At 33.1% G+C, this 16,127-nt stretch overlaps 2 protein-coding genes across 2 annotated transcripts; both read left to right on the forward strand.

Annotated features, from left to right (window-relative positions):
* Positions 1 to 1,877: 1,877 nt before the first annotated feature.
* On the forward strand, positions 1,878 to 5,796 carry Bma-aexr-1 (Uncharacterized protein; the record flags this gene model as incomplete). The annotated part of the gene is made up of 10 exons (XM_043075360.1): positions 1,878 to 2,012; positions 2,370 to 2,517; positions 2,952 to 3,186; positions 3,505 to 3,565; positions 3,983 to 4,144; positions 4,594 to 4,773; positions 4,906 to 5,033; positions 5,228 to 5,352; positions 5,405 to 5,459; positions 5,745 to 5,796. 10 exons carry the CDS (start codon positions 1,878 to 1,880, stop codon positions 5,794 to 5,796), a joined length of 1,281 nt encoding a protein of 426 aa, XP_042931294.1.
* A 2,283-nt stretch (positions 5,797 to 8,079) lies between these two features.
* Bm2617 (Uncharacterized protein) lies at positions 8,080 to 10,897 on the forward strand (the record flags this gene model as incomplete). Its single annotated transcript, XM_043075361.1, has 9 exons — positions 8,080 to 8,187; positions 8,520 to 8,639; positions 8,963 to 9,208; positions 9,586 to 9,691; positions 9,873 to 9,930; positions 10,081 to 10,195; positions 10,298 to 10,384; positions 10,486 to 10,599; positions 10,736 to 10,897. The coding sequence occupies 9 exons, from the start codon at positions 8,080 to 8,082 to the stop codon at positions 10,895 to 10,897; spliced, it is 1,116 nt and encodes a 371-aa protein (XP_042931295.1).
* Positions 10,898 to 16,127: the final 5,230 nt, after the last annotated feature.

Here is a 16,127-nt window from a genome sequence, read left to right on the forward strand (position 1 = left end):
TTTCTGCTCGTTAGTGTCCTGTGCAATCGACAGATGTACTCAAGTGTGACAACAGCACTCTTCCTATCATCTTGTTTACTAACATCTTTTGTGCTACAGAATCGGAATTTACTACTGGTTACTGCTGGTACTGCCTTAGGCAATTGCGCTCAACTGAATTTTGGATTCAGATATTGTATAGTGGCGGTATATGGCTCAAAACGTTGGCAATAGATGGATGCCATAAAAATAACTTTTAGGATATTTTTTCAAAAAACTTGAATATCTCTTATGTACACTAATCACTGAAAAAAAAATTTCAAATAAAAGATCTTCAATATTCGTCATTTTAATCATCGGATAAACCTTATTTGATATCATTCCTTGTTCTATTGCTATAGCTATTATTATTCCAAATACATTATAAGAAAACATCACTTTCAAAAGAATGAAAAGTAGTTGATAGTTGACTTACATACACGTAATAAGTATTTGACTTACACACATGCTCACATACATACAATTAAATACTGACACATTTGGACATACGCAAGCGTATGATCATACATACGTACATTTGCATATCAGGGAAAATCCAATCTTGCTTCGCTTTTAGGGACTAAGTGCATAATCTTTTGAGAGAAGAATTAGTTTTTTTTTTTTTTTTTTGTAAATAGAAATTCATTTTCTCAATTTCACTTGGAAAAATAACGAAGTTAAATATCCAAAAATATGTCATTTTTTTATTTATTCAATTTGACCAAAATAGTGATGGGAAAATTATTTATTTGGATTTTTTACTAGATGTTATCAGGTAGATCACACACACAAATGAAAACTGATTTGGACTAAAAAGTTTCATAGTTAATTGGTTATAACTTTCATAGCAAAGTTATTTTATGTTTCTATCCAAAACCAACCAATCAGCCCTAATCATTATCATAATATATTTTTGTTATTAATAATTCTTGTGGAACTGAAAATACGGAGTGGATTTAAATACTCCATCGCTTTGATGACTGTCATTAATAATCTGAACATCTGGCTGTTTCACTCTTTCCAGACTTATCCTGATTATTTAAATCTCTCTTTTGATAAGAATAACTAATTAAAATATATATATATATATATATTTAACTTGGAATTAAGCATAACTTTAGCATTTAAATGTATCAAATAGCTTTATATACATAACACGGTTAAACTGCTATTGATGAATAGCTTTGTGTTAAAATACTCTATGCAAAATCAAAGAATTTTAATGGATATCTTCAACTATCGATCATTTTTTTTAATGTGCATTTTTCGTGGTTGTATACTTTCGGAATAGAATTCTGAAAAATGCTTGAACTGAAAATTTGGGTCATATCTGTCATCGGAGATTTGCTGATAGATAATATACTCTTCAGTAGAAAAGTGAGTAAGCTCATCATCATTTTTCTAGAAAGATTTAAAGACATTCTTTCTATTCTATACTTTCCCAAATGGACATTTTTCGTCGTCTTCTCCTGATGCCGTTCTACAAAATTGATATGCTGTACTTGATATGTTCTATTTATCAGTACTAATAATGAAAGACTCTCCTCCTGGCAACTGTTCTTCCAATAGCATTTATTTTGCCAATTTTAGGCGTTTTGTATCTAGCTGCAGTTAAATTTTTATGTTTTGTGCCGACCTCATTAAACGTTATTTATTTTATGTTTTGTAGATTTTTTCATTCCGAACTTATACAAATAGCAAAGGCTGTAAAACAAAATATTTCCGTTTGGTAAGTCATTGAATATTCATTCGAAACTTCTCAAGCCTTACTTTTATTTAAATATTGCGTTTCTCGTTGAAAACTTCTAACATTTCGGTATGTAACTGTCACATCGAAGAAATGTGAGAATTCAGGATTTATGATGACAAAAAGTGACAAAGAAATGTTTCGTTATTCTGGAAACGAAACGAAAGAACAGGATAGCATACACCCGGACAATTCAATTCAAGTGAAATGCTACGAATCCGACAATTTTCAGACTTTTCAGAAAACGGCAAGTTTCAAAAATATTTTAACCAAACATTACGAACTTTATCCGATATTTTTGCCTCAGTGTCATCTGCTTTTATCGTACGGCCAAATTGGTACATTATTTAAAAAAAACTGATTTTACAATTCTTTCTCTCTTCTTTTTGATGCTTCTGCTTCAAAAAGGGCAGATGCGACATATTATCAAGCGTTTGGACTGTCAGTGGTTTGCATAATTCCTTGGTGTAACTGCTTGCAGGCTGAAGTGAAATTTACCGATGAATCTGATGAAAGATTCAAATAGAATTCTGACATCCATTTTAATTCTATATAAAAACCCTACTATCCATTTGTGAAAAGAAGTTTTTTACATAATTTACAGGTAGACGATTTATTGTTAGCAGCAAGTGTTGCAGCGACCATTTTTAATGTTTTAGTAATTTTCTGTGCTATAAAATTATTTCGGCGAAGTGGCGACACGATGCATTTATTCATTATCAGTATGAGTATCGGTGATTTATTACTTACAGGTGACTGATTCAGTTTTACTAAGAATGATTAAGTGTGTAGCGATAGTAACATTTGAGCAGTGTATTGAATTAGAAATCTGAAATCAAAATTCGAAAATTAGTCCAAATCTGAGAATTAAACTTAAGTTAAAGTTTTGTCATCACACCACTTCAGTGCTGATATTTTAGCAACAATACATTCGAACAGTTAAGACAGAAATTCGATGAAAATCAACTGCTATCTGAAAATTAACTTCGTAGTGAAGGAAATGAAATGATCCGTTCAAAAAGAATAAAAAATTGAAACATTTTTAATAATCGTCTTTACAGCCATTATCGTTTTAACTAGACAACAATGTGTGCAGTGGTAAATTTAATGAAATTGTAAGCCCAACATAAAAGATTTAAGATTTTAAAATACAGTGGCAATAACTGATGTAAAATTTAACTTTCAGTATTTTGTCATCCAAATGAATTCTTAATTCGCAAGCATGAATTCCTGCGACATGCACGCTTATGTGCAATAACTCATTTCTGCAATTGGTTAGGCTTGGCAGTATCAGGTCTATCACTAACAATGCTTAACATTGATAAACTCATTTATTTCCAATGGCCGCTAAGCTACGACCGTGCAATGTCGAAAAAAAGAGCTTCCGTTTTATGTGTTTTCATTTGGAGTATTTCAGTAGGGCAAGTTTCACTTTTTTTTGAAATTTTCGAAAAACCAATTTCCTCTATGATTTTTGGAAAATTTTAGTTCCTGTAAAAATAACCCTGTCCTCATCTCAAAAATATTTTCAGTTAATTATTTCGAAAAATAAGTGAGTCCTTCACTTACTTAATTTGTAACCATAATAAGCTGCTTTAAATTCTGTAAAAGTAGAAGCACGCAATTTCTTCCAAGCAATCATTTATAACACAGCAATACATTATGATATTAAATGATTAGATAAACTTCATCGTACGATGAAAAAAAGAGCTTCCGTTTTACCATAAATGGCATTTCAGATATGTGACGTGGGTTTGGGTGTTCAATGTTGTTTACATTGGCAAAAACTGCAATTTGCAAGTAAGTATCTACAAAATTCATTATTTTTTAAATTTTTTTAAAACGAATTCTTGTCCTGACGGAGTCGTACTAGCAGTTTAAAATTTTGAATACATCGTATTTTTCACATATAACGTCATCGTATTTTCACATAAAACGAAGCCTTCAAAGCCTAAAATTATATCATCCGCCAATGTTCGAATTGTTACGTTGATCAAACTCCATAACCGTACATTTAATATGAAACACTTGATAAATATGTATTTCATAGCTACCATTTCGTTACCAATCGAAAGTCTGTCTATCCTCGGTATTTTAATTTGACTTATAATGTTTCAAAAATTATTTTGAAATTAGTTCAACGTTCGGTTTTTTGTCAAAATAAATAAAAGCAGCAGAAAATAAGGATTTATAAGTAATCAAATGTGTTTTTACCAGATGACCAGTGATCAAATGTATTTTTACGACATGTTTATGGTAACCTATTGCGTATTGCCAGTGACTTCATCCCTAATTGTTAGTGGTTATTTATATCAACTTACTCGTGAAAAACGCCATAATGGAGCTTCTGTTGGACAGTCCCAAAAGTTTAAGAATAAAGTTAGTTCATTCACACCACAGTGCTTATTTTTCTACTTAAAAATGCGTCGTTTCAATGTTAACTGTTTAATGATTTAAATCGATTCTGAAGTATATGAAGTCTTTTGAATCTTAACATTTCGCATTTTTCAACTTAAAAAAGCATTCATTTTAATTACTGCGCATAACTATATGTTTACTTCATTTTGCTCTTTAGAAAAAAAATAAAAAAATAAAAGAAGCTGACCCCGATACTTGATCTGCTTTTTTTCACAATAATAGTTGTCTGAGATTCAAGCCACAGACGTTCAAAGCTTTTGGCCTGTCGTCCATCTCTCTGGGTTTCATCAGTGCCCATTTCCTCTCCAGAATCGCGATCAGCACTTCTTTCGGTTATTTTTGAAAAACTAAACAAAACAAAGCAGTAAAACAGGTGCCCTCTTCTGTTGAAACAAAGATGTTACGTGCAGATGAAATCACTGGTGTTTATTTTCGCCACAACAGCATGGACATCATTCAGCTTATTACCGTATCGCATTTTCAACATCTGCCGAATGCACCTTTTCGAATGGAATACTTTAGATTGCGACACACAATCCAAAATGAATTGGCTTGCTTACGTATTGCTTTACCTGCTTTTCTTGAATCCGGTTAGCTCTTCCTTCACTAGTGAAATGAACAGTAGAGTCATCAGAAAGTGTGAGTATAACTCCTATTAATGGAATGTCAATCGAATTCTCCTGTTTTGTTAAATCACTCAATCTTCTTTCGCACTTTTTCAGATAATCAATCCCTTGATAACCGCACTAATATATGCACCGTACCGAGTAACATTGAAGCGATTTTTATTCAGCATTCCTGATAGAAATCATCCCTTATATAGCTGTCGTGATAACCACACTGATTTAAGGTATTTCCGTTACAGAATTCGTTTACCAAATAATGAACCACTACATTGGATCAAATTATTAGTTGATACTAGCTTAGTAAGCACTTTAATTTACTCCAATTAATGGATCAGTTTTTTCAGGTTTATGTCGTCTGAAAACTCTTAATCACAAGTCAATTACCAAGTTTTTCATTACATACACTACCGCTTTACAGCTACACATGGGTTAGTAACAGACGATCTCGAGGATGTCGTGAGTCGGAGATAACTTTGGGTCGTGAAATGGTGAATTTGAATCTAAAAGCGGAGATTGAAAAATATGTCAAAACCAATAGCGAAAGTTCATAGACTCCATGTATCGCAGAATGTGAGAAGGGAGAAAATGACGTGAGGATTGACGTCTGCACAATATGATCTAATAACAACAGCACTGCGATTTTGTACTAAGTAAAGCACTAGAAAATTTAAAAATCAACCATAGGCGTTAATAAACATAATAACTAACGTGAAGTTTCTCATCGATATGAAACAAGGCCTTAAAGAGCAATGTTTATGTTGCAGATTGCACTCATTTCAGAATCAGTAATTCATAATCGCCTTTTCTTAAAAATGTGAAACTGTCATGCTCTCCAAAGTATGATTACTTCATCTTTCCTCCCTCTCTTCATTTTATAGCATTAGAATAAAACTGACCACTTTTTACTCTTAAAACGAATTTCAAATAAGTTTCAGGTTACATCAGATAGCGGATATGTATCATTATTTGCAGTATTCACAGCAATGATCATTTACATTAAATACCAGTAAAATTTGCCATGTTTGTACGTAAATGCTACGCCAGCACGGGTTAACGAAGCGGACCAATTGTACCGTCGATTGTATATTATATTTCCTTTGTTCGTTTATTTCCGCATTCTACTACGTGATAAACTATGCACGCTTGTCCACTTACTCATTTCTCATGTGTATCCAGTGCACAAAGTTCTCTCATTAAACTCCTCTGACAAAAACACCAGATATGAGAATTTTCAAAAACACTGTGAAAATGAGATTAGGAGGTAAGGAAGGAAAGAGAATAGATATTAACATTAATTTCAAGAGACGCATTTGACATTCCTTTTGCAGCGCATCGAAAACGATGCATATCCTCCCTACACAATATTTTGAAGTTAAGCAAAGAACGGACGATAACAGACATGAAAAAAGATATATTTACGGAATTTAGACTGCCTACTATGATACCTAATACTGTCAGTAAATAGGCTGAAAGTAAAAAACAATCGACAACAACGGAAATTTACTTATCTAAGTAGAGTATTAAACGACGTGAATTACAAAAAACGACGAAGAAATTCAACGGGTGGAGAAATACAATGGCAAGCACAATATTCTGGCAATAAACGACGATGTACAAGCAAACGACAGTTACGACACTCAACGACAATTCAAGGATCAAGAAGAAAAGGAGAAGAAAACAACAACGGTCAGCTCGACCAGTTCTACTGATAGTACAACCGAAGTTATAAAAGGAATCGTCTCTTATTAAATAAAGGTTGAAATATTCTTTTTCTTTTCTACAAAATTTTAATTATTGCTGCCGAAGGTACTTTAGTAACTATAGAATAAGGAGGGGATTGTATATAGTGTATATAGGATTTTATAGTTAATAAAGAACAAAGGAGGTCGTTAACAAAGGAGTCATCCTAACAAGCAACGAAGCGAAGGGAAAAGCACAATGAGACAATAGATGTACAAAGGAAACGATGTGGATATTAAACCAGAACAAAGAAGGGTTGTCAGCGATATAAGCGGAGCAATTTCTCGATACGTATGTTGCATGCGGTCGACGAGTTGAAGGATGGTGGTAGAGCGCGCTTAGGTCGCGTTAGAGGAAAACGGTTAGGAGGACGCGTAAGAGGGATTAGTTCTTAGGACAACAACGGGGTTTAATTACCCAAGTTTGAGGTAAAAGCTTTGATAATGCTTAGAAACTATTTTGAAACGAAGAGAAACGACTAATCAAATTTATGGACCAAAGAATCTAGACGATGCAAAAACAACGTGCAACAGAAGAATTCAATTCAATCAACGAAGAGGAACATCAGTAATACCGGCAATACAATTTCAAAAGGAAAGCACAAATCAAAACATCAATTCTAGCAAAAGATCAAGACCTTGTGCACTTTGCAATCGAGATCACTGGGACAACGAATGCCGAAAATATACAACTTTGGAAGAACTCCTTGCAAGATTAAACGCTCGAAAAGACTGCTTAAATTATAATTTTATCACGTTTCTTCTCTTCGCTTCGGTTGTACTATCAGTAGAACTGGTTGAGCTGATTGTCGTTGTTTTCTTCCCCTTTTCTTCTTGACCCTTGAATTGTCGTAACTGTCTTTTGCTTGTACATCGTCATTTATTGCTAGAATATTGTGCTTGCCATTGTATTTCTCCACCCGTTGAATTTCTTCGTCGTTTAATACTCTACTTGGACAAGTAAATTCCCGTTGTTGTCGTCGATTGTTTTTTACCTTCGGCCTATTTGCCGACAAATACTTCATTTCTAAGAACTTTCCTGATCGGTCGTGAAGTTGGGAGGATAGTTTTCATGCCGACCATATCAATAGTGATACAGCGGGATGGAGGTGTCGTGGAACGTGAGTACCCTGATGTCAGTCTGAAAATATGGGTAGTTCGGGTGAGGTTGGCTTTGGTGTGGTTTTTGGGTAGTGTGCTGTTGGGGAAGGAGATAGTCGCTTGGTAGGCAAACTGAGAAGTGAGAACGGCAAAGAAGTCAGGCAGTAAGGTTTGCTGAGCAAAGTTGGCAAGATCCTATACAAGCGGGGACTTAGTTTTTTCTTTTTTTTGAACTTTTAAAAGGTCTGAAATTCATTTGATTTCTCGAGAAATAACATTTGGGCTGTTTTTTTTAACTCGTTTTTTTGAAGTTGAAACTGTTCCCGTCTTGTAGGACTTGTTTATCAAAGATTTCTGGTTTTTTTTTTTGAAAAAGGATTTCTGGTTATAGTTACGGGAGTGATTTCTGATAGCTCATAGCGCTTTCACAATGATCCGAAAAAGATGTGTTCTATGGAAATACATTTCGCCAGCTGTATTTTCTGAGATGGGATTCCATTCAACTGATGGATGTAGATATTTATGGAATTTACGAAAAGTAGGTTCTTCTCGATCGCAGTGTGCGCTTATCGACAATGTCTTTGTGAGATTTCGGACTATTTTAGGTTTTAAAATATTTCCTTGTGCTTCTTTCTCTTCCAACTTCTCTCCGCTTTTTATTTTACCACCTCAAAATTCATTTCGATTTTGAAGATGATTTTTTAAATTCTTGACATATTCTTGTATTATTCTCTTCTCTCAATTTAGAATTTAAACGAATTGCCGGTTTGCCCAATTCATGAATTAAAATTCCGTAATAAAACTCATCTTTAAGCTTCAAATTATAAGAGGTTTGTAATTCGCTTTGTGTATAAACTACCTGTTTTTCAGACACCGATCAGGTGGTGTTCCAATGAACCAATTTTCAAAGTTCGTAAAAGGATTCAGTGGGATAAGTCATTTGAACAGCAAACATGCACCGAAGTAGAAACATCTTCTACCGTTCAAACAGTTAGGATTATTTGTTTTTTCATTCTTATCTTGAGTGATAATAATGGTTTTTTTTTTGAAATTAATTTCCTATAACATTTTTCGATGAACAGAGACGGTACATTTTCACTGTATTGTTACGACAGTCTTTAGGAAAATTGTTCCTACAGGAAACATATAATTGTGCTTTAACTACCAGTGATCATTTCTAGTAACAATAGTATGTTTGATTTTGGAATAATTATATTTAAGTTATTCTCAGATATCGTGTTTTAAATGGAACCCGTTTTGTGCTAAATGGGAATACTTAACGGTTTATGTAGTATACCCTATATGTATTGCAGGAGGATCAATCAGAAATTTTGGTCGATTTCAATAACAGAGAGCCAAAGACTCTTGCCGAAGCAACTGTGTTAAACCAGTTATACATCAGAAAAATTCGTGAAACGTTGCAGCAGCTTGATCAGAGAACACAGCATGAAAATTTTTTCAAAAAAATCAGTGAAAAATGGAATTTAAAGCTGGAACTCAGGAAGGCACGATTAATGCGACCTCAAGACCAAGTTACATATACGAGAGAAATACTGGCAGTAATTTTTATCTGTTGTATTTAAATTTCTTGCTGCTGCATCTAGAGAAAATAAAAAGTTTTCATGTTTGGAAATTGACAAATATAGTTATACCTAATTTCTTTTTTTCACTGTGAAACTGGATGTATCAGTTAAAGAATACATTTCTCGCTAAAAAATAGAGAAAAGAAATTTGTCTTTTTTCTAAAACTTGGACAATTTTCAAATTGAAAGACCAACTTTTAGAAGAGGTTATTTCACCTTGAACATTGCTCCCAACATGTTCCTGACGACTCACATAATTGTGGAAATCTATACAGACCTTAAAAAATTGTTTCTTTTTTTATTTCCTTGTTTTTTATTTTTTACATTAGTAGGTAGTCCACTGGAAGTTTTAGAATTTGGACCGTTCCGCTGCTCAGCTGTATTTTGATTGCGCTAATCGATTTCCATATTTGAAGCTCTGCACTGGCAAGTTTGTTTATTCATTTTTAAATTCACTTTGTAGAATCTGTTGTTTTTTTCTTTTTTTTTTCACGCTTTTTTTTAAATTCACTTTGTACAATCTGTTGTTTTTTTCTTTTTTCATCTAAGTGTTGCTATTTTTTCCATCAAAGTTGGAATTGGCAAATACTATCTTAGTTAATAAATGTCGTTTTCATCAAAATTGCTTGTTTTGTTACAGCGCTTTGCTTACCAGACTATCTATCGACGTGGTACAAGCTCACCCTGATGCATACTTGGTTAGTCCATTTTTTTGCCCAATCTTTGTATCACTGAACTTTTATTTGCGTGTTTTTCACAGTTTATATCTGTGTAATTTCTTCTCCTGTTCAATCCATCGTTTTTTTTTTTTTTTTTTTCAAGTTTTTTGAGGTAGTGATTGTTTACAGGATGCTGCTTGTTCGCTTACAGTCTGTTTTAGAAGCAGCAGCTTTTATTAGACTCAGGAACAGTGTTATCGAAATTATGTTTGGTGACGTTGATAAACGTCTAAAAGTTGTCTCGGTATTTTTTCGTGGTTATTAGTAAATAGAGCCTCATGCAACGTAGCATTTCTTTGATTTTCACTCTGCTGAAACCTTCGAGTTATCGTCATAAGTTTTTCAGGAAGAATTGCACGAAATGTTATACCATAAAAGTGACAAATGTCGTATGGCCGGTTTGTACTTACAAACATTTCTCGAGTATGATGAGGTGAATGCATTATTTTTTAGTTTTCTATATTCATAATTTTGACTTTATCCTGTGATTTGTCGGTTTTTCTGTTTTTATATAATGCTTCAGCGATTATTCAGGGATTTCTGTCCGATGACACTGCATTAGCTGGAGCGTTGTGGCGTAATCTTTATATGCAGCGATCTGTAGATCCAATTCATCTCAATCGAGCAGTGTATTATGTGCGTGGAACGGTTTGTTTCAATTCTAGATAAAAACAAATATTATTATAATGAAACCTACACAAGATTATTTTTGAACACTAAAATTATCTAAGATGAAATTATGAAAGGGAGGAGTCCAGATAATTATAGATTTTGCTAATTGCAGATGACGTACTTGGACAGTCTCAGCTTGGAGGAGATCCTTTTACAAGGTATCAAGAACTGGAAAACTGCACTTCCAAGTAAAGAAATCAGCGATAAAAATGCTTTTGAAGTAGCTGAGAATGTAGCTTATTCATTAATGAAGCAAAAATATAAGCATGTCTAAAATAAATTTCCCGGTGTATCATGCGTTCATCTATTAATGAAAAAAAAAATAATTGGCAAAGCAAGTTCATATGGGTTTAAGCTACTTTTTTGAAGTTACTCCATCATAAATAATCTAAAGTAGAATTGAATTAGGGTATCCATTTAGTACATTCCTCGCCTTCCAACATTTTCTTTTAAATTCCTGTTCCATTTTTGCTACGAAAAGAAGTGTATTTACATTTTTAAGTCTTCACTGTTTCTCTGACGAGCGTTGATATCGTAGATAATTCCCGAAGATATAGACAGCAAAATGGATGAAGAGATTTCGTACAAGATAGCGTAGAGATTGCGTACAAATCTGAAGAACAAGTTTCTAGACTTCTCAACTTGCAAGAAAAAAGGAAAATGGAGACTTTTTTTTTTCTTATTTACTTGAATAATGAGCGAAGGAATACCCAATAAAGTTAACATAAATATTCGCAATTCTTACCTATGCTGGTGGAGAGTTTCTTTTTTCTTTTGGCTTCCCAAACTTTTTGTTTTCTCTCGGTGTTTTTATGTGTTCGTAAAGCCTTGAAAAGTGAAACTGAATCCCTGTGATTTTCGCTCCATCGTTGTAGTTTCATTCGATTCGTTTCTGCATTTAAGAATTTCTCGCTTGGATGAAGTATGAAGGAATCACTTAATAATGAAGTAATTGGATTTTGAAAATAAGAGAGAACTAATGCTGGAGAGAAGCAGTTGGCAAGGATTGAGACAACACAGCGTTGAATTAATCTTTTGATCAGCCCGACTGTTAACTATGCTTGTTAATACTTCCAGTTCTTAGTGGAGAGACGGTATCTTATTACTACAGATCAAGGAATCTGATTTCGTATGCCAACTGTTGGTTGGGTTGATTGCTTCTTTTTTGCTCCGTTAATAACTTACTAATTCCACTCTTCTCATTATCATGCGAGAATGTTCGCGAAAAATCCTGATACTGATGATGTAGATCTTTTTTTAATTAACTTCACCGAAAAATGAGATTCCTTTGCCAATCAACTCTTTGTAATTGTTCCTTTACTTGTTCGATTGCGCTGTGAATATGAATAATATAAATGTGTTGAACTTTAAATGAACTGTTGTGACAAATAATGTGTAAGTTTGGGTTTTGAAATAATGATTGAAGATTGATATGTTTAACATATGTGCTGGCATCTTCCATTCTTTCATTGTATTTTTCAGTCCTTTTCATGCCACTAGAATTGTGCATTATTGGTAAAGATGAGATGAATGTTTAAAATTTTCAGCCATTTTCCCTCGCTTCAGCGCTTCGAGTAGTGAAACGCCGGCGAAGCAAATATCGCCATACGTCGCTTCGATTTCAGCATAGCGAACAAATTTCGCCTATGTCTTCGATTGCTTCGTCCTCCGTGTCTCATATCCCTATGAACGCTTTTCTATGTTTGATGTCTTTTTGTATGAAACAAATAGCCAAGCGTCTTTACTGGGATTATTTTCTTTTCAACTGTTGTTATACTTATGGTCATAATGGGAGGAATTAAAGAAGGATTCTGTCAGCACTTGTCTGGTGCTTATCATTTGCTAATAATGTGTAGAGCATTTATTAACAACGTAAGCGTCTGTAAGCTTTCTGAATGAACCTACTTCAGATTCTCTTGCTTTCTAGTTTTGTATTACGTCTCAAGTATTAAAAAATCAATCAGTAAAGCTCCCCTTTAGCATATATATTACCTTCCCACTGTTTCTTCTTTTCACTGCATGTACGCTTGAAGTCTGCGCGAGAAGCTAACGAAGTGTCCACGGAAAGTGGTTATTTACAAAGTTCTATATGACACTCATCCAGACTATATCCTTCTACTGCAGTAAATGACAAAAAAAAAAGGAAAAACGAAAACGCTTAGTCGAACCATAAGTGAAGAATACTTTTATCTTAAAATATCTTTTCCTGTTTAATTCCTTAAGTAATCTCCTCCGTCTGCATCTCACTTCTATTTGACCTTATTTCATTAGTTATTCTAAGCATTGGTTAATTATTTATGGATGATGCTGGAATTTATTTTTTGAGCTTGTTTCAGTGGAATTTTAGCAGGGAGTCGTTTAAAGTCTTGTTCAGGATTTAAAATCATGATTTTGATTTTTTTTTAAGTTGAAAGCGACATTTTAAAGCCAATTTTAAATCCAGTCTTATGTCTTAATTACTGATGCCAATGAAAAAGTGAAAAAGGCAAAGCAGAAGGATTGGAACTGCCAACTTCATGCGACGCATTAGTTGCTTCAATTTTCTGTTTTAAACTTCAACAACATAGTTTTTTCCTGCATAATTATTACAGAGAAGTAATTATTACACTTTGGCTGCAAAGGCAATCTTTTGTGCACGAAATTAAGTTCGCTGTATAAATGTTCAAAAGTACTTTCAGCTAACTTCCAAACCGAAATTTTAAACTCTCCATATTTTATATTTTATTGATTTGCTTATGGCTAATTTATAATATTTGCGCTTAGAAAATCATAGAAATTGGGAAAGCTGCTGTGTTAGGAAGATAAGAAAGCTGAAAGATTTCCAGAAATGGATTTATGATTATTATTTAGGAATTTCATGTCAAATTCGTAGATATCAGGGACAGCAAATAGGAAGCCATCATTTTATGATGCGCTGGAATATATTGTCTCATGCATACTAAGTTTCTTTCCAAATTTGAACACTTTAGTGTTTGTTCACTTCAATTTTTCACATTCTTAGTTAACTACCGGAACCGGTAATACTTATTACATCGAAATTAATTTTATTCCGAGTTCATAATAAAATTTGCAAGGGGAAATAAGGGAATCAATCAAAATTTTGACGGTGCTTGAACAACAAAAAAAAAATAATTTTGATAAAAAATTTTAAAGGAGATGAAAATACTGTCGGGGATTGGAAATTTGTTGAAGCATCAATGGCTTAATGATTAAACATTTTATAGGGTATGAAAGAATACCTATCTAACCAATAATATTTGATGAGCCTAAGCAGAAATCCTAGTTACATATCTTTCCAACACTAAGTTTTATCACGAATATTGACTACATGAAGAAAAAATTTTGCAGTCTTATAGCATCAAAATGATTGACAATATCCTGTAATGGAAAAAAGTTTATGTGCTCGCTCCTTTTTCCCAGTAAATTGCTAACCAGCCTAAACATATGGATGTAATTTGCTAGATATGGCCATTTTTATACCTTAAAATTTAAAACCGGGTAATTTCGAATCCAAGCAACAACAAACGAAAAAGAATATGAGCTATATAAATCTAACTACCATAATTATACTGTTCTTCAGATAGCTAGTTCGACTTCTTCCTAAATCTACCAAAATTATTAGCTTTTTGAATATTCCGATTGTTGACAAGTCTCAATATGAATGATCAGAAGGATTGTGTCGGAAAGATGGTGCAACATGAATAACTCTGCTTTGATATTGAGGTTCGCGCAATCCTTTAAGATTTGGATTTAGAAATGCTTTAATTGTCAATATATCCAAAGCAATTTATATCTAAACAAAAAAAAAAAAAAAATCAAAAGCAATTTATATCTAAACAAGCGACAACTGAAAAAAGAACTTATAGGTCATAACTGCTGATGAACCCATCAACTATTTTATATTTAATGTTGAGGAATAATTTAAGATTAGCTTTTCAACCTGACTTGTGGTAAACGAAAGATAGCATCTAGTAGTCCTGTTTTCCAAGTTTTCAGGATCAATTTAGCTGAAGAATGATGCCGACAAGTTAAAAATGATTCTCTTTTCGAGAGTTAAACGAGCTTGATTGGACCATTTTTTGCATCAGTTTATGAAATATATCAATGTAGCGAACAAATCATTTTCACATTACTCAATAAAAAAGAGTTTTTATCATGGATGAATAAAGCAGCCTTATTCTGATTATTTACTACTCCCCATCAAATAAGATTGAGTTCATTAATATGTAAACTAGGATTTAATTCATTAAGCTCGATTATGCTGTGGGATGATTCAGATATTTTGAAGCTTATCCACATTTTTCCATTTTTACCATTACATTGGTGCAGTGGCAATAGTTATAAGTTCAGATGACATGTCTTGAACATAGCATAGATATTCCTCGTTTGTTGTGATGAATAGTGTCTCTCTGTTAGCGTAAAATTCGAATGCTTTGAAATATTTTGCTAACTTTAAATTCCTAACTGGACAAAATTTGTTTCAGCAATTTGTATTCATTAATGCGAAGAAATTGATTTTCTTTTGATTGTATCTGAAAATATATGGATTCAATTAATGTCTTTACTTTAATACTATAGAGCATCCTGATCTATTTTAATCTTTGTTTAGTTTTCTGGAAATTCTGAATGAAATGAAACCTGAACATGCTTAAGATAAAACTTCTTCAGTGATGCAGCATAAAGGTTAGTTTTATAGAAACATTTCAACAGGAAAGTTTCGATATTTTGTCATCAGGTACCAACGGTTATCATTAAATTGTTGTCATTACACTTCCAATATTTATTACTCATTTATCATCGATACAAAATTCAATCGAATCCTTTTACGGCTTTTGTGGTTAGCATATGAAATACTTTTCTTTTTTGAATTTGTAACAAATTGAAATAGTTCAATCCTATGAATTATTTATTCTTATTCTTTTTTGCAAGTTAGCAGTGCATTTCGTGACTTGCAGACTGCCCTTGGATGCTGGCATAAAGCATTTATTTCTCGGAACATTGTGCATATTCTGATAACATTCATATTCATATTTCATTCATTCATTCATTCATTTCAGTGAAATATGCCAAAAAAGAAAATAAGATTTAGATTATATATTTTGGGAAATTCGATCATTTCATGTCATGAATAGAGCAATGCAGTTAATAATCCTCAATTGTTTGTTTGAAACTGACAACAAAAAGCACAGGTTGTGAGTGAGTTTGTGACTGAAAAATAATTAGAGAAGATAGTGAGTCTATCTTTCAGTCTTTCAAAGTGCTTGAAATTGTCATCAAGTGAAACAGATTCTTTCCGTTTTTTGTAATTGCTGCTTTCCACTTACTGCTTGCAGTACTTCAATCACATCTGAAATGGAAGGTCTTAAACAGTTTTAAGCAGCAGCAGCATCTTAGAAATGTTCAATTCTTTTTATGATGCTTTGAACAGTTCCATGGTTTTAAGAGAATTTTCAGCGATAATTTAACATTTCCTTTAATAAAGACATCTATCTATTTACGGCTGA

The sequence above is a fragment of the Brugia malayi genome, assembly GCF_000002995.4.
Source record: "Brugia malayi strain FR3 genome assembly, contig: Bm_v4_ChrX_scaffold_001, whole genome shotgun sequence".
Classification (NCBI taxonomy): domain Eukaryota; kingdom Metazoa; phylum Nematoda; class Chromadorea; order Rhabditida; family Onchocercidae; genus Brugia; species Brugia malayi.